Source organism: Anoplophora glabripennis, unplaced genomic scaffold (genome assembly GCF_000390285.2).
Source record: "Anoplophora glabripennis isolate ALB-LARVAE unplaced genomic scaffold, Agla_2.0 scaffold217, whole genome shotgun sequence".
Classification (NCBI taxonomy): domain Eukaryota; kingdom Metazoa; phylum Arthropoda; class Insecta; order Coleoptera; family Cerambycidae; genus Anoplophora; species Anoplophora glabripennis.
The window spans coordinates 272,186-297,961 of record NW_019416331.1 but is presented as its reverse complement, the minus strand read 5'-3'; the positions used below and the strand labels follow the sequence as shown (position 1 = coordinate 297,961).

Below are 25,776 nucleotides of genomic sequence, written 5' to 3'. Positions count from 1 at the left end.
TCACTTTTTATTTCCGAAAGTTGAATAAAGTTCTATAATTTTATGTTGTTGAAGTTAAAAAGTTATATTCTAAAAAAATCTGGCTGAAAATTATAGGAATTCCCTTAAAAAAAATCCAATAATGTGCAAATAATTGACCAAAGAGTGTACACAAAAATCTTCTTAAAATTCAAAATGTGTCATGAAACTTCACCATAATGGAAATAAATGAATTTATGCCATACTTTTCTTCCACGGATAGAAATTCAAATATGTAACAGTTCTTGTTTTTATTATATTTTTGTACATTTAATTTTGATTAAACTATTGTGAAAAAAAGTTTTTGTACAAACAATTTACATTTGTTTGTCGTGATAACCAACATTCAACTGGAAAAAAAAGCTGCAAAAATTATATTTAAAAACTGACCCTAAAAAAATCATTTGCAAATTTATGAAATATATTTTTTACTTACTATGTTCACAGGTACACCTATAAATCCGGACACTCTGTATTTATATTTAAAGAAACTTCATAAACTCACGATAACCCAGAACATCCCTTGTAACAATTTTTAATTATGCAGAAAAATACATTAAAATATCACACGACTAATATCAAAAATTATGTTTTTCTTTATTATACTTATAACGGCAGTTCCCTAAAACTTCAAAGGCAAAATATAGCTTTAAATTACGACAGATGGATTTCCGCTGCTTCACATTAGATTTGTTCGATTTAAATTAAATTTCTGAGAAATTTAGCGAAATATTCAACATAGTATAACATCTAATAACAAGAAATATACAGAGTGAACCATTAGTGCGAGAAAGTAAAATAACTCCCTTGTTATTCGTAATACAGAAAAAAAAGTTTAAGTAAAAGTTGTACAGAATCAAAAAACCTAAAGGAAATTAATTTAGAACACACAGGGTGATGAGTAAAAACCGGGCATGCCAAATATTACATTTTTTAATTGGAACACCCTGTATATTTTTAAACATATGGATTTCCGAGAAAATTCTATATATGGCAATATAAACAGTTTATCATTTTAGTGTGGGGTTGCCAAGTTATGTAGAAAATTCTTCGAATATTGGAAAAAACATGACCTCAAAGAAGTTGTATTAACTTTCAACTACTAACACTTGGAGCAAAAAGATTTGACAGAGTTATAGGCAGATGTTAGGCAAAGACTCCTATATTAGCTAATATCGATATTTTATAAAGGCAATTTTTATAATACGATCATTTTTAGAAAGTTTAAACTTGATTTTCTAAAATTTATCAAATGAAACACCCTGTATTTTATTGTTCTATTTTATTCACATATCAGTCCACTTCAACTTTTATTAAGTATGTTCTACATCTAAAGCTGTTAGTTTTTAAGATATAGCAACATTTCTGGAAAAATCTATTTTTATTATTTTCAGTCACACGAAATGGCTTTGAAAAAAACTATCACATTGTGTCAACTTGTCAGTTCATAATTTATAATTCCATTTTGAGTTAATTTTATTGGTTAATATTTATTTGTGGAATTCTATAAAATAATAAAAATTAAGTTTTTTCAGAAATGTTGCTATATCTTAAAAACTAACAATTTTAGATATAGAACATGCTTCATAAAAGTTGAAGTGGACCGATAAGTGAATAAAATAGAACAATAAAATATGGGGTGTTCCATTTGAAAAATTTTAGAAAATCAAGTTTAAACTTTCTAAAAATGATTGTATTATAAAAAAAATGCCCTGTACAAAATATCGATATCAACTAATATAGGAGCCTTTATCCAACATTTGCCTACAACTTTGTGTAATTATTTTGTTCCAAGTGTTGTAGTTGAAAGTTAATTCGAGGTCGTGTTTTCTCCAAAATTCGAAGAATTTTCTACATAACTTGGCAACCCTGCACTAAAATGATAATCTGTTTATATTGCCATATATAGAATTTTCTCGGAAATCCATATGTTTAAAAACAAACAGGGTGTTCCATTTAAAAAATGTAATATTTGGCATGTCCCGTTTTTACTCATCCTCCTGTATGTATGAAATTAATTTTCTAGTTTAGGATTCTTGATTCTGTACAAGTTTTATATAAACTTTTTTTCTGTATAACGAGTAACAAGGGAGTTATTTTACTTTCTCACACTAATGGCCCACCCTGTATAAAATAAATTTACACCTAACGATGAAAAAGACTGACTAAGAAGAGGTAGAAATAAATTTGCTGCAAGTCTGTTACCGATGCTTAAATTATTTTAAAAAATCCAGTTATACAGGTACTATTGCAGAAAATCATATTAAAAAGCTAAAAATAAAATATTTTTTAAATCCATGACTTGTAAGAAGTTGTGACATTTATTGTGCCTACATTAAACAATGCATGTTATAGTCCGAAATTATTTATTTGTGACATAGTTTTAGGTTTTCCTCTGTTCATTTGAACTAATTTTTAAATTGTTCCAAAAATACAAAACAAAAAAGTTAAGGCAAATTTTCCAGAAATCAGTGATTTAATTGCCGCCTCTCACAAATATTTATATTGCAGACAACACATCGCACAATAAATGAAACAACATGTGTACATAAACTCGTGATTTAAAAAACCGAATTTACACTATCCAATGCATTATTTTTTTTTTTATAAAATATCCTAATCACATGAATAATGCAGCCGTCTAGAAATAATTTCATATTACTTATGATATGCTAGTCATAATTTTACTTGAACAAAACGAACAAAATATCAAATTCGCTCCATTTTTTTTTCATATTTGAAGTTCAAAAACTTCCATTTTTTCACCTAAATTTTTTTAATAATACGCACTCATCCAAATTCTTGGAGACTAGCTTTTGATTTTATCTAATAAACGTACCACTTGTTCAGAATTTTTTTACGCCCATTCATCGGTCCAAAATATTACACAACTATACCACGACGAAACGTTATTGCATTGAAATATATTGTGCCCTATGGTTAAAGTCTACTACTGAAATACTGTAAACTGGACTAATCAACAATATTAGGCACCTATCTCTTATAGAGCAAGAACTACAACGGTCCTACTTTTACGATATTCTCGGTTTAGAACAGACCCCCTTTCCTTCCGAAAAGCAGGGAGCTGAGCGTTCCTAACGTGCTGGTCTGCTCGGGTTCGGGCGCCTTCTTCGTGGAGACCGTACCCAAGTCGGAACGGGTAATGCCGCCGCCTTGCTGCTGCCTTCGTTGTTTCCTCGAGTTAAGTTGCTCTAGCCGACGGGCCAGGGCGTCGCTACCCGGTTTCCCTGGAATGCCTAAGCCGCTCTTTGGTTTGGATCCTAAAACAAACAATTTTATTACTGAGAAATCAATTTTTGAAAAGTAACGATAAAGAAAAAACTAACAGTAATAATGTAAAAGTGAAGCTCTTAGTTTTATTGCTTTGTATTTATATATTTTTACATTTATTTTTTTTGAGAATATGTACTCTTTAAATGCCTGGGGATTTTACAAAGCGGTTTTCTTAACAATTCCATCTATTCATAACGGGCCCTCTATTTTGCACCAAGTCAATAACAAATTATACAAAATCAATGCAAATTTGCTGTACTAATTGTAAACCAGGGCTGATCTCTTTTGAGGTGAATGTGAGAGGGGGCAAGCAAATTTTTTCTGGATTACCTTCAGTACAGCTCACATAATAAAAGTGTTAGATTCCTAGATATGGACGAGGTCCCGAACATTTTCAAAATTGTAGAAATGTTTAAAAAAATTGTAAAAATATCTATTTTATCTGAGTTTTTTTACTTATATCTTAGAACTTATGCATTTTGGAAGAATATTGAAGAGGAAAAAAAGTTTTAGAATTGAATTTTGCACAATATACTGTAAGTTAAAAATGTTTAAATTTATTATGGATGTTGCAAAATAGCAATATTTGATGAAAAAAAGGCAAAATAATCAGGTTTTTTGGATAATTTTTTTAAACTAATTTAATTGCTCTGAGGGCATTCTAATTTTGGTAAAAAAAACTTTAGAGTATAATAAAACAATACACCACATTTCATTAAAATCTGTTAGATAGTTTTCGCAAAATAATTTTTTGACATATTTTGATAAAAAATTTTCGAATTTTCAAAATGAAGCTTTAAATGAAGCATCTAGATCCTTGAAAATTTTTTCACATAGAAAACACCGCTCAACCTTCCAAATGATTTTTGAAAAATTGAAATCAGTTGATTAGGACGGGCACAGTAAATTTTTAAAGTTAACTCTTTTTTATTTTTAAACAATTAGATTACATTTATCAATTTGCAATTTAGTTTTTTTCAAAAATTATAATTTTAAAGTACTATTTTTCTTAATTTTATCTGTATTTAACAAAAAATATTATTTCCAAATAAAAAAAATTATTTGATTAAACAAAAATTATTTAAATAATTGTAATAATTATAACTAAATATATTCATATTCAGAGTATTGAAATATATATGTAAACAAATTTGTTCATTGAAAAAATGCAATAGCATAGGATAAAATATACAGTATATTTAATGCATAAATAATAAACGTTGTTTCTAACAAAATATGTGCAAATTAGACAGTTGGCATTACGATATTCCAATTCCTTGGCTTGCGAGACATCGGATTAAAAAAAAAAAGATCAAAATTGGTCCATTAGAAGCCGAGATAGAGAAATTTTTTCGTACCTTCGCATTTTGAACCTCCAAATTCAGTCTCGGAGTGAAAGCCCCCTTCCCTACTTTTCGCGATTTGAGTCACTTTCCGCGCGTGCGAGCGACAGCTTTTTCCCTGATTTATCTATGTTGCCGATACCTTATGGATATGAAAATTTTTTCCAGCATAGAAATCGAAACAACGAAGACACTGGATCGAAGATTATTGCTAAATTGTTTATAAATTAACGGTAAATGCCAATAAACTTTGACCGCTTATATCTCGAGAACCTATAAACGGAATTTCACTTTTTTTTTTTAAAGAAGCTTGCATTTTTTCATCAATTATTGTTATTTTACAACTTTGGCAATAAATTTAAACATTTTTGACTTGCAGTATATTGTGCAAAATTAGTGTTAACTTTAAAAATTTACTGTGGCCGTCATAATCAACCGATTTCAATTTTTCAAAATTTTTCTGGGAAAAAATTTTCAAGTATAGATGCTTTATTTGAGGCTGTGCAACTTTTTGAAAATTCGAAAACTGTTATTTAAAATTTTTTTCAAAAAATTATTTTATGAAACCTATGGAACCAATTTTAATGAAATTTGATGTGTTCTTTTATTATATTTTAAAGTTTTTTTTACCAAAATTAGAATGCCCTCGGAGCAATTAAAGTATTTTTAAAAAATTATCCAAAACACTTGATTGTTTTGCCTTTTTTTCATCAATTATTGCTATTTTGCAACATCATTAATGAATTTAAAGATTTTTTACTTGCAGTATATTGGTCAAAATTCAATTCTAAAACTTTTTTCCTCTTCAATATTCTTCCAAAATGCATTGGTTCCAAGATATAAGTAAAAAACTCAGATAAAATAGGATTTTTTAAAAATTGTTTAAACGTTTTTATTATGTGAGTTGTATATTTCCCCAACATAACAATTTGAATGTGTACAAAAACATTTTTTTTATTCAAATTTTTCTTTATAATTTTGCCTATATGTATTGTATATGATGGAACAAAAAAAACTGAAGTTTATTATAACTACACCGTTTTAGATTGAATATTACAAAGAAACTTAAAAATTCCTGATTGAATTCCCCACTACTTTTAATTTTACTCAGGCATGCCCCTCTATCTCAGATTAATCTGTTTACTGAAATGTAGAATATCACAAACACTTATTGTTTGTGCTCAATTTGTTATGATAATATGAAAGAACATTTAATATTTTCATTTTTACACAAAAATTGTCATTTATTAAAAGTTTTATGCAGCCAATTTTTTTCCAATGACTGTCATTGTAAGTATAACTATATTGATTTCAAAGTATGTAGTTGTTTAACTTTGTTGTTTACACATAACTTGAAAATATTTGTTTGTTTATATGCTGAAGGTTTCTTTAGATACCTCAGATTCTTCTAAGTCCCTGATGATGGAATAATAGTGAAACTAGTACGAAAGGAAAACAAATGTTTATAAGTACTGAATTAAAAAAAGGACTCTAATTTACCCTATCACGCGGTGTGTGTGATCCAATATTGTAATGGATTTTCGTGAAAAACAAAAAAAAAACTGATTTTGGTAAAACGACTGTGAGGAACACTATGGAATTATTTTCAGGAAATAAAAAAATAAATAAACAAAAACCACCTTACCTTGTGTAACAGGAGTTGTACTTGGAGGCACCTTTTGACCTATATGTGTGATATTTTCGCTACTGTGACTAGGTAAAAGGCAAGTTAGCTGTGCCATTGGACTAGTTAAAGCCGGCCTAGCGTAGAGACCAGCGGAAATGGAGAGACCGCCCGGATTGGCCATCAGGTTACTGATTCCCATCCGTTCAATTTTTCCCACCAGACTCTGCAACAGAGCAACACATTTCACTCAGTTTCTAATCAAACCGCAGAAAGCATGTACTTCTTAATATAAATTATTAACGTTTTAAGTATATACCTTAAGATTTTCACTTTTATTAGGCATAAAAAATTGTGGAGTGGTAAGGATTGCGCACGACTTTCTCATTGATGATTATAATTAACATAATATTCTGTTTACGTTTTATATGCTCAACTTCCAATGACTTTTTGTTGGCAGCAATGGATTGATACAAAGTTCAAAATAAGACGATAATTTGAATCGTACCTTGTTAATAATTAATTAGTTCATTTGAATGTATAATTATTTTACCTTTGGCTGTCACTGCTTTATTTTCTCAGGTCAAAATAAAAGTCCTATGCATATGTAATGCTTTATTAAAAAAAAATAATAACCCCACCTTACACTCCACAAGAATATATCATAATACCTAAATATATTTTTTTAATTGTTATAAAGGGCTATGGATTAGCTGTAGATCATTATCGTCATTCTATTATCACAGCTAAATAATATTTGGGCTGTGTTTGTAAATCCTTTATTTATAAGAATAGATACAAAGATAACACATGTTTATTTAAGTCGCAAAAAAGTTTAACTGAACATTACAACACTATCCTTGAGTTATCAAGGAATTAGAACGATAACATAGGTAATGATATCATAAACAAAGACAAATATTTATATTTTGAAACAAACATTTGCATCTTTTTTAGTTTAGACACAGTCTTTTCTCTTTCTAATTAAACTATATAATAGTTAAATCTATACATATTTCATAAAATTATATGTATTAACCTTGGTTATAATATTTATAGTTAAAACTTAGGGGTCAGTACTAGACGGCTTCTCTTGCAAAAAAAAACCTGTCTCCTTTATCTACACTATGAACAAGAACGACAGGACTCTTTTGAAAGTTTCGACATCTAATATTCTTATTCTTAAGGTTGACCGGTTGTGCGAGTACAGGAACGTTGAATAAGTTCTCGCTGTTTTCCAACAGAGGGCCTTACCAGAACTGCAAGCATGTAGTTTAAGATGGTAAGACACCTATATAGTGTTAAACATGTCGAATTTCATGCCAAAAAAAGAGGATTTGCAGGGAATTTTGCTGCATTACTTTATTCAAAAGAAATCTGCAGTTGAAGCACACAGAATTCTTGTTAAGGCTTACGGCGACCATACTCGGTCGCAAACAATATGCAAAGATTGGTTTAGACGCTTTAAAAATAATGATTTTGATGTTGAACCAAAACAGTTTGAAGATGAAGGCATTAGTTCATGAAGAACGAATTTAAAAGCAAGGATATGTGTGCCGCACGAGTTGAAACCGAGAGATGTTGAACAGCATCATTTTACGTGTGAACAGCTGCTTCAACGGCAGAAAAGGAAAGTTTGTTAGCACTATATTTGAACTGACGATTAATAAGATGCGTTACGATAGTCCTAAGCATAGAAAATCCTGGGGCAAGTCCGGTTATGCGTCAACATTGTCAGCAAAGTAGATATCCATGATTCCAAGATTCTGCTCTGCATTTGGTAGGATCAGCTGGATGTAGTTTATTATGAGCTGCTCAAACCGAATAAAACCATCATAGCCCAGTAAATGAAAAAAAATTTGTAAAAAAATTCGTTTCAGATTCAAACTTGGTTTAATTGTTGGTTTAGGCAAAAAGAAATAATATTTCCCAAAAAGTATCGATTTAAAACAACAAGATCTTTGTTTAAACAATGATTATAATGTAAAAATTACCAAAAATTTAGTTTTTTAGCTGTATTTAAAAGCGTTCTCCAATAAACTTTATACATAAAAAATGTCATTTCCTGAATTTTTTTACATAAAAATATTGTTTTTTAAGAAAATTGCTTATTGGTACCATTGTGAAAAATTATTTCTCAAAAAAATGCGAAAAAAAAATTGTTTAACAGAATTAATAGTTTATTAATAACAAATTAATAATTAATTATTGCAAAATGGACCATGCAGTTGTTATTATATTCATACGCTACCCCAGATTAAAAAAAAAATGTTAAAATTGGTCCACAATTACCGGATATCGCAAAATTTTTGGGCAGTTAAGATTTGAAGTCTTGGAACGTTTCTGAACCACATTCAAGGTGTAAAAATGTATTAGAAGTTTTTTAAAGGGTTAAAAATTGCTATAAAATTCATTTTTTCGATATCTTTAATCGTTATTATGAAGTTTAAGGGTTAATTGATTTATTCCCGAAATTTCAAGTCTTAATGTTTATAAATAAACAAGTTATGAATTTAAAAAAAAAACGCTATCTCGGCTAAAAATGGTTCTAAATTTTTTTTTAATTCGTAAAAAATTTTCAGGATTACGAATATCAAAGCGACTTTAAAAAATATTCATTCTTCGCAGTTATCAACGAAAAACCTTATAAACAAATTACACTATTTGTTTATACGCCGTTTTGAGGAGGTTAGCCTATGAAATTACAATTTCCAATTGCATATCTTGAAAATATAAGTCAAGATGAAACAAATGAGCCCTCATAAGGCGCTTTATTTTTGCAATTAAAAAAATGCTGTTTGTAACAACTGCAAAAACTCGTAAACAAATAAATATTTTTCTACCAAATTTTCAGGGTTTCTTAAGCATAACAAAATACAACTTTTACTGCAGTTTATAGACAATTTATGCTTTTTTCTTCTATTTATAGCAAATTCAAATTTTGCTGGTTTTTTGCAATTATTTAAACAAATTGTTAATGGATTTTAATTCAGCAGGTCTCAAATGAAGCATTTTTTGAAAACCTTTAAGTATAAACAAAAGCAAAAACTCGTTGGAGAACGCTTTTTAATACAGCTAAATGTTTTTGTTATTTTTTACATTATAATCATTGTTTAAACAATGATCTTGTTGTTTTAAACCGATACCTTTTAGGAGATATTATTTATTTTTGCCTAAACTAACTATTAAATCAAGTTTCAATCTGAAACGAATTACCTTTTGATTACATGTGTACAAATTTCATTTACTGGGATATCATGGAAGACCGTTATCCACTACAACTGATATGTTTGAGCCGACTATTGAAAGAAAAACAGTCGTTATATAAGTAGAGACATGACAAAGTGATTTTGCAGCATGACAACGCTCGCCCAGATGTTGCAATATCCGTCGAAACGCTTAAATGCGAAATCCTACCACATTCGCCATATTCACCAGATTATCACTTGTTCTGATCAATGGCACTTCCAGTCTTAGAAGATGCTAAAAAATGTGTCAACACTTGGATAGCCTCAAAAGACATGTTGTTTCTCCGACACGGAATGAAAATGCTACCAGAAAGATGGGAAAAAGTAGTGGCTAGCGACGGACAATACTTCCAGTTTTCAGTGACATGTTTTTTACCGATTTTTTTAAACAAAGCATTAATTTTCAAGAAAAAACAATGAAAACTTATTCAGCATCCCATTATATAAATATATAAACAAGGGTATTAATAATTGATAGATACGAATTTAACTTACTTGGTTTTTAGAGAATAGCAAAAGATATTGAAGAAGTTGAAGTAACTGTAAAAGTAATGTGTTAGAAAAACAATTGTTAGTTAATGGTAGAAAGTTCTCTCATACACAATCCTGGTGTCTAACACCGATCATGCACAATTCCCTTGCAAAACGCTTACGCTAATAAATTAACTGCCTGACATGTTACGTAGCAGCACAAAAAAATGTATGCAAATAATCGTTCGAGTTAAGACACCAGAATTACTTTTATTTACAATATTAAGCTGTTGGATAATTCTTGACATATTAATTAGTGTAATACTTTAATTGGTAACAACATAGTATTTTGGTGGATTCCGGATTCAAATTTCCCACACCACAGTGCTTGTTCTTGTCTGAAAATGATAACAGGACGACACAGACAGAAAATTAGTAGACCGTTTAGCTTTACCATAGCCTCCTTATAACAAACAAAAATGCAATATTCGACAGTACTGAATGCAAAAGCTTATTTACAAACTTAAGCTATTCGATAGTTTTAAAATAGTAGATAATAGACCCTATAAAAGTATTTATTAGTAAGTGAAAAGTTATTGTATTGGTTATTAAAGTCCATCTAAAAATGATTGAGCTGAACGACCTAAGAAACAGACGTTCCATGTAGCTAGGAAGTGTATTAGATTTATCATTTATTTTGAGTTTAACGTATAAAAAGCAAGTCAATGATTTTTACAAAAGAAAAGTTTCATGTAAGACGAATAGAATTTCAAAGACATATTGTACAAGTTTATTTGTCTTTCCTATACTTGGCTGTTGTGTTAATAATAAATACAGTAGGGTGGCCTAAAACAAACGAAAATTTTTTTTCGTGTCTTGTGAAAATATGTTAGTTTATCATGTTTTAAGAGCCCCCTCAAAAAATCAGCTCAAAAGAAATTTTTTAGAGGTCGCTCAAGGTTTTTAAAAATTTCCAAAATCGTCAAAAATTTATTTTTAAAAAATTTTATTTTCGTTATTTTATTATTTTCTAGGTTGAAAAAAATCTCGATTTTGAAAATTTCAAATCGATATTTCGATATAAAATAAATATCAACAAACATAATTTTCTTTTATTGAATTTGATGAACAAAAGAATAGAAATAAATCACGAGACTTAAATTTTAAAAAATTTAAAAATTATAAATATTTGATACTCACAGTGTGGTAGTAAACTTTGCCTCGAGAAAATTTTAAGTGTCTCGTGACTTATTTCTATTCTTTTATTCATCAAATTCAATAAAAATAATTATTAGTTCGTTGATGTTTATTTTTAGAGGTCGCTCGAAAACATTTTAGGTACACTACTTTTAAAGTTAAAATAATTATGAGTGACCTTTAGAAACTAAAATATCGATTTGAAATTTTCAGAATCGAGATTTTTTCAACCTAGAAAATGATAAAATAACGGGAAAAATATTAAAATAAAAATTAACGAAAAACAAAATTTTTTAAAAATCAATTCTTGACGATTTTCGAAATTTTAAAAAATTTTGAGCGACCTCTAAAAATTTTTTTTTTGAGCTGATTTTTTGAGGGGCCTCTTAATGATAAACTAACATATTTTCACAAGAGACACGGAAAAAAATTCGGTTTATGAAGATGGCTTTTAGTTTTTCAAAAATCAGCATTTAGGTAGGAGTTAAAAAGACGCCCAAAATGAAGAATTGAATATTACCAATAAATATAAAAACTATTAGCATGTCAATTTTTCTATCGAATGATTATTGATACAAAGAAAGATTTATTCTCATGACTGAAATTAAGCTTGTTGAATTAGAAAATCCACCCTTAAGCGTGCTCAGGGGTGGAATCATCCCCAAAAATAGAGAATATCAGAAATAACTGTAAAAATTCAAAAAAATATATCAGATAATTAATTCACATTCTAATAGTTTTTATATCAATTTGTAATATTCAAATTCTTCATTTTTGGCATTTTTCCAACCCCTAAGAAGGGTGATTTTCAAAATTTTCAAAATACTAAAAGCTATGCTCATTTCAGTTTTTTACGACAAGTAATTTGCGACCAAAAACATATTTTTATGTATTTTTTTAATTCTCTACAAATTGTGAAAAATGGGCGAAAATCACAGGTTTTTTGCGTCACTCTTTAAGTGGGCGTTACTAAGAATAACAGTCGGTGATTCCCAGAACATTAATCTGGAACTGTTTTTCGAAAATTGTTTATTCAAAATCATGTTGCTGTTTAACAAAATAAACATTAAAAAATAAATAAAAATACTAATCTGATAACACTTAAAATATTTTTTAAAATCATTTTCGATAAAAAGAATTTTTTACTATTTTAGAAAGCACTGTGCTTAGTTTGTGAATCTCAGTGTCAATGACCTTTGAAATTTACCTAATTTAGGTAAACTACATATCAATCCAACTAATGTGATGCAACAAAGCGGAAGATGGGCAAAAAGTGACCAACAATAATTCGACAAAGCAAGAATGCCCGAATATGTCACAGCTTCATTTTATTACATTTATTATAGTTTTCAGTTTTTCGATTTACAAAAAGATAACTTATGGTTTTTTGCCTGGAGAATTAGTTTTACTGAAATCGATAAATGTCAGTTCCTCATTAGGTTTTTGGAAAGAACGACTAACTTTCCACAATTTTTTTTGTTAGCAAAATTTGGCTACTAGTTTCAGGGTTTACAATATGCTCCTCATCTTCAGGACACTTTTTAAGGATATCGAGTTTTTAAGGAAGCTTAATTTTAATTTTTATGAACATACTTCCGCCAAATTGAACTTCCTATCTTTTTAAAAATGACCAGAAGATAGGGTGCATATGGTGCAACATGAAACTGGCAATCAAATTTTGTTAGCAAAAAAGAATTGTGAAAGATTTAAGATTTTCTTTCCAAAAACCTAATATTGTGTTTTATTAGTGCAATTTTATAGCAAAATAAAAGTGGTACTTAGTCAAGTTCTTTTTGTGTAATGTAAAAAGATTTATTTCAGTGTTCAGTGATATTACGGTGTGTTTTTGTGTCTTCATCGTTAAACTTCTGTGCGACATTACGAATAAACTTGTACACGAATCAACAAAGATGACACTTAACGACTATGTATGCTGTAGCTTCCAATCGGACATAAACTAGCAACTAGCGCAGGTGGTAGTTTGACGTTACACTACTCTGTCCAGCGTCGGGGTTTGAGAATTATGGTAAAAAATAAGTAAAAATAATTTCTCAACAGATATTGAGAAAACAAATGTCAAAAAAGGTAATCTCCATAAAAATATGATGGCCATGGAAAATTACACCCTGTATAATGTGATCTAACAAATTAAAGCTGTTGGAACTTCATGGAAACAAAAAATCTCCATCCATCATATACTGGTAATTTGTAACACTGTCTAAAAAAACAACACACGTCTCTATTTAAAGCCGAATTAAACACTCAAAGGTCATTCAACTCTCGCTCATTTTTGACAGACTTTCGTTGGACAGTTAAGATTATAAATTTTTATGATTTTTCAATTTCTAGATCAATCATGTAGATTTATATTCTACGAGTCCTCCACTAAATAAAGTTTTTTTTACGAAAAATAGAGAGCTTGTAACGAACACCACGACACCGCCACACCACTAGTCACAATCAAAAAGCATGTCGAATATAAAAATGCGCAAGTTCATCAAATTAACATCAATTACCTCTTGCTTTCCAGGCTTGCCCCGTTTGGTCTTCTTCTTGGCCCCGCCACCGACGGTGCCCATGAGGAATTGCGGAACGGAGCTGAGGATGAGCTGAGGCAAGCTCAAGCTTTCGTAGGGCTCGGGAGACCCGCACCTCGTCGACGATGGAGTACTGTCCGGGCTGTTGTGGGGGGTGGCGGTAGGGGTAAAACTGTTTACCCCACTGGGCGTGTTTACGCAAGAGGGCGTAACTGCCTTGATGCCTTAAAAATAGAAGAAACATATAAATTGATAAAATAAAATAGCAAGTGTAAATTTACCTCTTTCGTTAAGCATTTTGGCGAGTCCCAAAGTGGTCGAGAACGTAGTACACGAGTTCCGCCTGCTGAGTCCCCTTGGCGTCTGCGGTGGCGAATTTTGTATACTAGAACACACCGAGGCCACCCTGCTTGCCCGATTACTGGGCGTCACGAAGGTCCCGTCATCCGGATGCATTATAGTGCTGTTCGTATACGTGTACGTATGTACGGAAGTCTCAAACATCTTTCCGGGGTTTGAAAATTCCTCGTCTTCCTCTAAGTCGCTTAACGCGTACGATTCCAAGCCCAGTTCTTCCAATTCTTTGCCAACTCTACAAAATCAAAATTATTACTCATGGAATAAACGTTATAATAAAGCAACGTACCTAATTTTAACGCCCGGCCTTTCCTCTAAAATACCACCAAAAGTGGGCTGGGCGAGCTGCGACCACTGGTGCAAAGTCTGAGATCCTTCCATGGGCTTTACTATCTGCAGCTTCTCAGGTAACTTCCAACCCTGGTAGTTACTGGAGCCGGTAGACATCAAACTGTCTGGAGTTCGACAACCGAATGGAAGGTAAGTGTCACCTTCGTACCTGAAAAAAATGTGTACAATAAAAAAAAGATGTCAAAGCAAAGTCCTAAACAAAAAAAATGTTTGAGTTTATTATTGAAAGCACTGTGTTTAGTTACTGAATAAATTGGTACACCTACCCGCCATACGCTGGTCCATGTTGTAAATTGGCACGTCTTGCAAGGACCTCTGCTGGCGTCAGCCTTTTGAGTGCTGCCTCCAATTCCGTAGCACCGGGAACTCCAGGTACACCCTTCTGCGGGCCACCACTATGAGAGAAGGAGCTATTTTTAAGATTAAGTCGGATAAGAAACGAATATATTGAAGCTATGTAAAAAAAAAACAAAAGTAATCATAATTGAGAAGTATATAAAATTAAAAAAACCTTGCACTTACGGATATCCATCCTCTGAGTCAGTCTGACTAGATTCGGTATCAGAATGGCCGGTAGAATCGAGGCTAGGATATCCCAGAGAACTACTGCTGTATATTGACCCGGACAACCGTCTTAGGTCGGTGCCGCATTGTGATTTTATGCTCATTCGTGGACCAGCACCTGCCATGCTCGAACTGCTCACATAACCGCCTATACTGGAATGGAAGCTACCGAAACTGTCTCCGCTACTAAGGGAACTCTGTGACGCGCACCTCACCGTTTCGAACACTTTCTTGTACTGTGGCCTGAAAAATTAATAATTATTACATTACGAATTTTATTAAAAAAAAGTGCGAAGTCACTTACACAATGTCGGAATTTGATATTCCCGAGTCCGTACTAAGCTCGGAATGCATGGACATTTCCAGTTCGCTTTGCAGACTATCATACGGTGCGTTGGTTTGGCCAAGAGAAGAAAATAAGGAAATTCTGGCACCCGGCATCTGCCGCTTCCTGAGTTTACGAATTTGTTCCTGGGCATCCCGCAGCAACGCCTCAACCTCGTAATAACGCGCTTTAAATTCTGATAGTTCCACAGCTAAGCTGCCTTGGTTTTCCTTAGTTATTTGAAGAAGGCCGCTTAACTCTTCGTTCTCACTTACCACCTGTAAACAGAGTATGTACGTTAACGTGGGACATTGTAATTATTATAATGAAGTACCTTGCGCAATTTATCTTCGGTATTATTCAATTGGGCTTGCAGAGCTAAAATCTGTTCGTGCTGCATCCTACTTTCTTCTTTCGTTCTTTCAATTTCATCCTCTAGGTACCCCATACTTGAATTCGCACATGCTGGAATATTATTTATTTAACCTTTGTCAAACGTAAACATTTCAATAAATTACGTCATGCTGATATGTTAGGAGCATTGGACTATTGTACTAATACCACATTACATAAAAATATATCATACATGAAAAATATAACATATCAAATACACTTACACAGCTGCCCTGTTAAATCTTTCAAGAGCCTAGCTTCTTGAGCTTCGATATCGTCGGCACATGATGCTAGTCGGCAATATTCTGTCTTCAGTGCTTTATTTTCCTCTTCCAAAGAGGCTAAAAGAGAAACTATTTTTTATATTTCCTCAACCAAGTAGTTTTGAAGAAAATACCACACAAATATTAAAAATAGGATTGAAAATATAGCGCTTTAACTTCTACTAGACAAGAGAGATGAGGTTTACGTTAAAGGTCTATATTTAAATCCTAACAACCTGAAATAAATGTTCCAAATATTTTACATCTGTACAAACTAGACAAAGGTTAAGTATGTTTTTTTTTCAACTCTGATACGCTGATAACAAATTTGTATATATATCAAAATTGTTATTGTTAATTGTATACACATCAGAATTTTGAAAACTTACATATCCTTTTATTCATCAGTTCCAAATTTATCCTTCCCGAAGACCCATTTTCGAAACAGGATTCGTCCATATCATTGGTAAGTATCTGTATAAGTTCCGTTTTCTTATGAATTTCATGGCTAAGTTGTGTGATTTTTTCATGAGCAGCCTTAAGATCTGTCTCTAAGGAGGCAACAGTGTTTTCTAATTTATTGTTGGTAGCGAGCAATTCCTTACCGATCCTTGCTGTCAGTTCCAAGTCCTTTTCTTTCTGCGAAAAAAGTTTTCCTTTGAAGCAAAAAGCGTTAAAAGATAGCAGTAGTTAAAACTACAAAAAATTGATGTTTTCTTTAAAAATGTAGATAAAATGTAATGAAGTATAAACAATTTGACTTTAGATATTAAAAAAATTGGTTTTTGGACTAATTCTTTCTTAGAAATCTATTACAAGAATATCTTTTTTAATTTTTATTGACATGATGATAAACAGATCAAACATATTTATCACTTTTGTCACTTACTAGGTAGAGGTTTATCATTAATAAAAATATTTTAATCTTAAATTATGATCAAATATGATAAACAATACCTAGCACTTATCTGGATTATGTCTTAATTGTATCTCCTTTAACAACTCATTTAAATATACTGAACAATAAAACAATGTGCTATTCAATTTTGTCATATTACGTCTTTAAAAAATTATTTTCTCAGTAAAAGTGAAATTATTTGAATACGACTTACATTACTGCAGAAAAAAATGGTAGACTTTGATATGAGAAATCAAATGGTGCACCCGTTATATTCCTTTTCATATATTTTTTCAAAATATATAAAACATATAAAAAGTATAAAAACTGGTCAAAAAGTATTTTTACTTACCTCTTCCAGAAGCCTAGTGACTGCTTCTATGTCATCGTAGGTCTTGGTCATTTGGCTCACGCGATTGCTACATAGAACTGGAACAGACAGCAACAGTAAGAGAGCTGGCAGAATGTGGTCACTTTGACTATGTCTGTTTCCTATTTATTCGCAATATAAGCCCTGTCATTTAACTTATTCGATAACATACTTTAAGCTGATAAATTAATGATAAGATAACCAAGTTTAGATGTGTGCTACATAGAAATATACTTGTGTTTTTGATTTACGCTTACCAATTTATATTTATAAATACCCAAGTGCAATTCGTTAAAACAAAAAAAATTGAAAAAGAGGGAAATGATTACTCTTTCAACAAAATTTCCATTATATTTTTGTGAAAAAAAAACGAAATAATAAGAAAATTTTGCTTAACAGGTCCATTATTTCATTAATTTCTATATTTCATTATTTCAGTAGATCATTTTGGTTTTTTTCAATTGAAAGAGGTGTTACGTCTTTGAGGAGAAAAAGAAAAAATTGCACCGTGTTTTGTTTTTATGATAAAATAGTTATTTTTTAGAACTATTTTCAATACAATAAATTTAACAAACATTCTAGGTAAAACAAAACAACAAGCCATAAAAAGTTTACAGTTTATTGCAATGACTAAATTCTGGAAAAAAAAATGTACTCACTATGATGTAAGATGTTTTTTCAAAGAATGAATGCACTCGGACATGAATCACTGCAGTTTATAAATAAAACATCAATTTTGATTCTCATCGGGTCATAATGTTTAAGAACGCTTAACTTCATTATACAATTTGTTTAACAGACATAAGAAGTCAATTAGCAAATAAGTTTCGGTAAATTATGCGACCACAATATACCAGAAAAATATTGACACGAGAAGCAAGCAATAATCCTTCAAGGTAAAATCGCCAATTTGAAGATAAATAAATGCATCCACAAATCGACCGCAATGTAATTAACAACTCCTTGTCGTTTTTAGTAAAAATGCGCAGTTGCTAAAGAGAAATGTTATCGTGTTTAAAAAGATATTAGCCTGATTCTGACAGCAACCTTAGCAACCTTAAAATTTGTAGGTACTTATTTTTGTTAAGTCGACAAAATTGTTCGTTGCTTTGTCTAACTGCACATGCACAACATACTACATAACCTAACCTAACTGCACAACGCACTACATATAGAATAGCTGCGATTTTCGCGGACATTGAGGCAAACCTTCGGATCAATACAGATTTCGTAATGTTTCATAATCTTGGAAGCCAAAAAATTTTGATATTCTGGATGACTGCAGTTTCTTTCCGAAATTTTGACTTCACACTATCTTTAACGCGGTTTTTACCAACTATGGTTTCCATTTAAAAAAATGTAAATCGAAAACCGTTAATGTTACTAAAAAATTATATCACTAGATTCTGCGTAAAAAATAAACCCACAGAATAAGTGTCACCGTTTCAGAAAAAATCCATCTGTTATCCACATTCAAAATAGGTACGAAAAGCTGTTTATCTGTAAATAATTATTGAAAAATATTATCTTTTAACACTGACTCTTTTAACCCGATTTAACGACCCCTAACAGGTGTACGACACCATTCTATTTTTTCCGTGAATACCATTACAATAATAGGATACCTAGGATATCATCAATGACACATTTCAACAAATTTTATTTACATTTTACGCCGCCAATCATGAAACAACGATAGGATGCGGTAATAAAAAGATGTCATTGATGCCAAATAGAAAAAAAAACAATAATTTCTGAAGTGTCGTGTTGATTTTTTTATGTACTTGAGCGGAGATACAAGGTGCAACTAAAGATAAAGAGACATAATAAATGAATTTATGTAAATGACCGAAAGCAGTATCAATCATTTCATGCTTTTTTGGTTATGCTAAAGACAAAAAACCAAAATTGGTCTCAAATTTTGCTGATCAAAAAAGTCATTCTGCTCCTAGCTATGAATGCTTATATGTGGTGCGAAAGGTTGTAGTAGATTTTCAAAAAAAAAACAAACAAACTGTTCCACAACAGACATAATTTTTATAGCAAACATAAGAAAAAAAAATGTGAAATGTTTCCGCATGTTGTGATCACTCTACGTATTGTAAGCAATTGCAAATCTCGTGCTTTCAATGACCATTGCACCAATTTAATAAAAATGAGCATCTCACCTTTTTCTAACTACGGCAATTTAAGGCAATGATTCTTACATTACAGTATTTGATTAGAGCAAAGCCGGACCGGTATTTTTTCGATTCGTCACTCTACCAAATCTAGATCGGAATGATATTTGGGGCGTACAACACATTTAATAAACCACAGAACGCCTTCTAAACGTGCTGAGAATTAGATCCGGTCACTGAACCGACAATTACAAAAAATGTTGCATTAAAAAACTTTCCCTTGGCAGGTTAACCTTCCTTTCCTTCGAAGTTTTGTTTTGTTCGGACCGGTAAAAAGCACACCAGATGAGCAGAGTTGTTCGTTTGGTCAGACGGGGCGCAACGACACGGATCGATAGTCGCGCAAAAAGCGTCTGCAATCGGGAGCAGACATAAGTCAGATCGAGATTCGAAAGATTCTATGAAATATAAATACAATATACAATAAATAAATAAGTACAATTTAAATATGCACGACAGACAAAGCTATTAGTATTTTTAACAGTCCGTGACTGATCAGTCATTTAGCCTAGATTTTTTCCAAACGTGGCAGATATCCGAACATTATCTGTATTAAGATATTTATTGTATAATCTCATAAGACATCTAGACGAAATAAACGTTTATTTACTAGTAGCAACTTTATTGCAAATAAGGTTATGTCCAACTTCTAAATATGTCACCTCGATGTTGCTACAACGTATTTCTTTATATAAATTTTGAGTGACAGTACTGGCACTACATATTGTAACACCATCCGTGTCATAATTTCATTATCTTCCTTAAAATTATACTGTTGTAAGTTGCATATTTTGTGATCTCAACTTTTCAGAGTTACTGTTACTAAGTTTTATTAGACTTTACTTCCACGGAGAAGCGTCTTACATCCTGAGCTACCAGGAACCAAAAATACATAATTATCTGAACGTTAAATACAATATTTAGAGTTTCATAGTTTGAAGAAAATGTGGATACATTTTCAGTATTCGATTTACAAAGTATTATGAGCTGTCCACGTGCTGAAATGAGTTAATTTTATTACAAAAGTAAATTAAATGTTTACAATTTAACTGTCATCTCATCCAGTACGGGACAAGCATACTGCTCACTGTGAAGTGTAGCCGTTATAGGAAGAAGTGATAACAATATGGCGCTGTCAATTTGCTGAGGAGTTCTTGGGTACTCCAGCAAAGACACAGCCAAAAAATACATGGCTATATCTCCGCCACTGGAACATGTAAATTTTACAAAAAGCCCTCAGATTTTGGACAGTATTTACGTAAATACATGTGCCCAATTTCAAATTATTTCACTTGGTGGTTTTTAAATTATTTAAAAAAATTTTAAAAATCTGTATCTTTTTAACGAAGCGTCCTAGATAAAAACTGTATAGGAAAACTTCCTCTTAAAATTCACCAAAGAATACGAGGTTCCATTTTTGGTCACAATTTGTGAATCACCTTGTATATTACATTAAATGCAGAAGTTGTATTCTTTTTTTTTGGAAAGTTCTTTAGTGAAATAATTCTTTTCAGATACAAAAATACATATTTTATAAAAAGTTAAACGAAAAGTTAGTTTTTATTAAACAAAATGTTTATTTGAATTAAAATAAGGACGAAGCCCAGGAACAGTATACAAAATTTTATGTTTTTGTTTAGAATGATAACATAGCTGCATGTGTTTTTTGAAATGCTTAAAACATGAGAAAAAATATTTTTAGAAAGGCAACATGTTGATTTTCCAAAGCGTAACTTACGACGATTTTTTAATTCATGTTTTTCTCAAAACTTGCTTTAGTGCATACACTTGTATAATTGAGGCTAACGCAGCGCATAATCAAAGGGTTAGTTCCAACCGAAAAGGCAGTTCTTAAAAAAAAAAGTTAGTTCTAAAAGTTAAAAAGGACAGTTGTAAAATCTGATTGCTTGAAGTACTATGAAATTGAAATTTCATGAATAATTTTTAACCTCCAAAAGGTTAATAAATAAAATAAATAACAAATTTATTGAAATAATACAATGACTATGTACTTTGGGTATAGTACATGAACATTGAAAATTAATAAACTGGAAACTGAAAAGGATATAACAAAGAATTAGAGTTTATTGTCCGGCATTTAAAAAGTACTGCATCTTTTTTTGGGAGGGGGGATATTGGGCTTTATGTTGGGAACAACAAGTTATTTGCACAAACCGAATTTTCCGGGCGCTATCTTTGAGCTAGCATAGGGTGACTGATTTTAGGTAGTTCTTAAAATTCCTTAGATTATCCCCTGGGAGTAATGAACGGTTGCAATTAAATCTAGTGTATTTGTATTGAGGATTACGTTTACAAGCTACTACTATTGGCCTATATTGAACCTGCCACCGATCAACATAATAAACATGGTAGAATTGCCATTGTGAATGCAATAGACATTTATTAATCCCAAGCTTGCAATAAAAAAGAAATCATTCCCTAATTTAATATTATTTTAAGAAATTTAAAAGAAACGTTTTTAAAAAATAGAGATATTATTTATTGAAACTTTTTCTTTGGCCTTTAAAAATGTCATATGCCTTGATTAGAAGTGTAGAAAATGTTTGTTTTTTGTCCGAAAGTACACTTTTGTGTCATATCCAAATTCACTGAGATCGAAACAATAACAAAAATGCTACTGTAAAGTTTTACATAATTCCCGAATCCATCATCAACTGGTATAGCAAAAAAATTACAAATTATAAATTTTTATCTTCACAGTGATAATTGAGGGAATAATACATAATTCTATTTACCTATACATATAACTAGAATAATAGTTTCTAACAAAAAATTAATATTTTCAATCATTTATATTTTCAAACTATTCATCTAGATCATTCATTTTTCGGATATATCTATTTAGTAACAACTTTTTTGTTCGTTCTAGGATTTATTTTACAGGGTGAATCAAAATTAAGAGACATAATTTTAGAGTCGTTTTTCCTTCATAAAAATAAAGTAAAAAGTTCATACTAATATGGGCATGTGTAAATCTTTTCTAAATGTAGAATATATACAAAAACTTAAAATTATACATTTATGGAACGTCGAAACTAGCAAAAATACATGTAATTTTGGCCTAAAGATGCAAAATGTTCACTCATTCACTCACCTTAGAAAAATCAAATTTTCCATGAAATGATAATGGACATGAAAATGTCTCGACATGCAATTTTGTAGATAACAAAGTATTGATTGATAACTTGGAGCACTGGTTGCTTGAAGAGCTTCACATAAATTCATATAGTCATACTGTGTGACAAGTTTGATTTAAATATCTACATTACTTTGGATGATGTTAACGATATTCATCATTTCCTGGAAAAATTAAATACCTTGTATCTTCGCAACGAAAAATTTGCAGACCCTTGTAAATATGAACATTTATTATTTGTACGAAGAGAGTACGCTTGTCAAAGGATACCGCTTAATTTTTAATTACTCCGTACCTATCAAGAGATGCAAAAATAATACTAAACAATCTTTAAAAAGTAAACTTAAATTAAAAAATTATATCTTATTGTTAATTTAATAAATTATCTATATCTGACTTCCATAAGGGTGATAAAATATTGCAAAAATTTTAAGAGCACAAAAAACCTACGTGCAGCAACTCATCATGCAGATATACACGTACAAATATTTATAATAAAAACGTCACTATGAACAAACAAAAATGATAACGAGAAGGAAAGGAAGCCCTTTCAAAAACTTCAAGTGTATTAATAGTGCGCCTTATTTTCACATTATCCGAAAAAAATATANATTACTTTGGATGACGTTAACGATATTCATCATTTCTTGGAAAAATTAAATACCTTGCATCTTCGCAACGAAAAATTTGCAGACCCTTGTAAATATGAACATTTATTATTTGTACGAAGAGAGTACGCTTGTCAAAGGATACCGCTTAATTTTTAATTACTCCGTACCTATCAAGAGATGCAAAAATAATACTAAACAATCTTTAAAAAGTAAACTTAAATTAAAAAATTATATCTTATTGTTAATTTAATAAATTATCTATATCTGACTTCCATAAGGGTGATAAAATATTGCAAAAATTTTAAGAGCACAAAAAACCTACGTGCAGCAACTCATCATGCAGATATACACGTACAAATATTTATAATAAAAACGTCACTATGAACAAACAAAAATGATAACGAGAAGGAAAGGAAGCCCTTTCAAAAACTTCAAGTGTATTAATAGTGCGCCTTATTTTCACATTATCCGAAAAAAATATATAGGGTCATTTTTGTGAAAATTTATAAAAATTCTTTTAGCAAAATCCTCTTGTTAATAATACGTGTAAGTACGTTATCGTATACAAAGTATACGATAATTTAAACGATACAGAAGGTATGCAAATTTGAAAATAAATAATAAGAATTGAATATTAACAAATGAAATGGTGTTGAAACCTATCAGTTTTCAATTTGATTCAGTCATAAAAAAATATATGTAAAACCCATTACAATGGATAGTAAATATCTAACCAATAATCGTCGACAAAATATAATGATAATTAATAAAAAAATCCTACCAAATTATTTACCAATTGTGTTTTAATAATATCTAATATTTTTAAAAGGATTAAAATGAACATTTCTATTTTAGTATCAGTTGTTTTTTAAGAGAGAACTTTATTTTGACCGGTATTACAAGGTTATAAAGTACATGTTTGCTGTCTGTTATAAAAAAAATATAATCAATAAAACTGTTTGATTTGTCTTTCGAAATACAGACAGAAATTTCGGCCACTGTTACCGATTTTAAGATTTCAACTTTCATTTTAATAATTATCCACTGCCTAAACGCACGCGTTATGTAACCTTTAAAAACATTAAAGTCGCAGTTAAATCAAATATTCTAACAAAAATACTTACGGAAATAGTTCAATGTCTCTCGGATCTGATCCGGTGACAACTTCAAATCGGCCTCGTCTATTTCCAGGGCGGGAGATGGGATGAACCAATCCTGATTATCGTAACCTTTAACAAAAAGAAAACACTGGCTAGTTCCTCATCGTTCTTCAAACATCCAAAATGACTTTGTAACGTCACTATAAAACTAAACAACTGTTCCTCGCACTTATCTCTATAAAACTAATACCTGCATTATCAGAAGACACCATATTACTAAAATAGAAGTGGAGACGAGTAAACAATATAATGTGCAGCGTGTAGATAAAAATTAGACCTTGGAAGGCTTACTTTTCTGGAGGTAGTGCAAAAATAAGGTACTTGTTCGCGCGAATATGCAACGGTTATTAAATTAAAAATGGCGAGTGACACTTTTATTGAACCAAAGTCAAGGTTCACGTTTATGTTGGGTCGATAAAGATTGTTTATTGAGCAAGTACAGTTGAACTAATACGAAGCTATAACTAACGATATACCAATAACTGAAATATTACTTTATTAACACTTTAAATTTTAGCCGGTGAATACATTGAAAATGCAATTTGTATTTTTTAATAAGATAACAATTTTTTTACAGGTCTGGTCAATGACAACATTGCTTTTCTTCCAATCAACTTCACTCTTAACATAGCCTTTTGCCCGTTTGTAATTCGACGAAATTTTGTACAACTGGCAAAATTTTTCAGGGGCACTCTGCAAATTAAAATTTAGAACAATTTCCATTTTTTCAGCAAATCGTCCAGGTATGCCGAAATTAAATTTTGCGTTGTAGTTATGTGACAATTGTTATAAACTGTGATTGCTGCACAGATTAAAGAAGTATGTGTATAGTACATTTTGGCGTTTTTAAGAAAGAACAACTAAATGTTACAAGAGTATCGACAGTATTTTTCACTACATATATCAAAGAGTAACCTATATTCACTTATATTACGACTAGACATCGGAAGCTTTGTGGCGACAATCAAATAAATAAACAGCATTAATCTACATTATGCCAGTAAGGGGCAATACGCGTTGTAATAGCAGGCATAGGTCAAATCTGTTGTCAAGCCGTGTTCCGCTCTACGCACAAATACANGACGTTCAAAAAAATTTAAGTGTATTAAAAAGTGCGCCTTATTTTCACATTATCCGAAAAAAATATAGGCGCATTTTTATGAAAATTTATATAAGTTCTTTTAGCAAAATACTATCTTCTTATTAATGATGTGTAAGTACGTTAATTTACAAAGTATATGATAATTTAAACGATAAAGGAGGTATGCAAATTATCAAAATATGTATTAACTAATTTTAATCATTTGAAAATAAATAATAAGAATTGATTTTTAACAAATGAAACAGTGTTGAAACCTATTAGTTTTCATTTTGATTCGGTCATAAAAAAATGTATACAGGGTGGCCAAATGAAA

General features: G+C 30.8%; 1 protein-coding gene across 4 annotated transcripts; it reads right to left on the bottom strand.

Annotated features, from left to right (window-relative positions):
• Positions 1-2,710: 2,710 nt before the first annotated feature.
• LOC108905322 (trafficking kinesin-binding protein milt) lies at positions 2,711-24,689 on the bottom strand. 4 transcript variants are annotated; one of them, XM_023454139.1, is made up of 15 exons: positions 24,552-24,689; positions 24,326-24,430; positions 17,236-17,312; positions 16,375-16,624; positions 15,947-16,063; positions 15,664-15,794; positions 15,309-15,607; positions 14,963-15,247; positions 14,707-14,835; positions 14,379-14,588; positions 14,014-14,324; positions 13,712-13,956; positions 10,023-10,067; positions 6,301-6,505; positions 2,711-3,299 (listed from the first exon to the last, which is right to left on the bottom strand). In XM_023454139.1, exons 1-15 carry the CDS (start codon positions 24,571-24,573, stop codon positions 3,067-3,069), a joined length of 2,664 nt encoding a protein of 887 aa, XP_023309907.1. In that variant the 5' UTR covers positions 24,574-24,689; the 3' UTR covers positions 2,711-3,066. The 4 variants fall into 4 exon arrangements, with proteins under 4 accessions (XP_023309907.1, XP_023309908.1, XP_023309909.1 ...); XM_023454140.1 differs by lacking the exon at positions 10,023-10,067 and having other exon boundaries at positions 14,707-14,850; XM_023454141.1 differs by lacking the exon at positions 10,023-10,067 and having other exon boundaries at positions 24,552-24,688.
• Between the last annotated feature and the right edge of the window lie 1,087 nt (positions 24,690-25,776).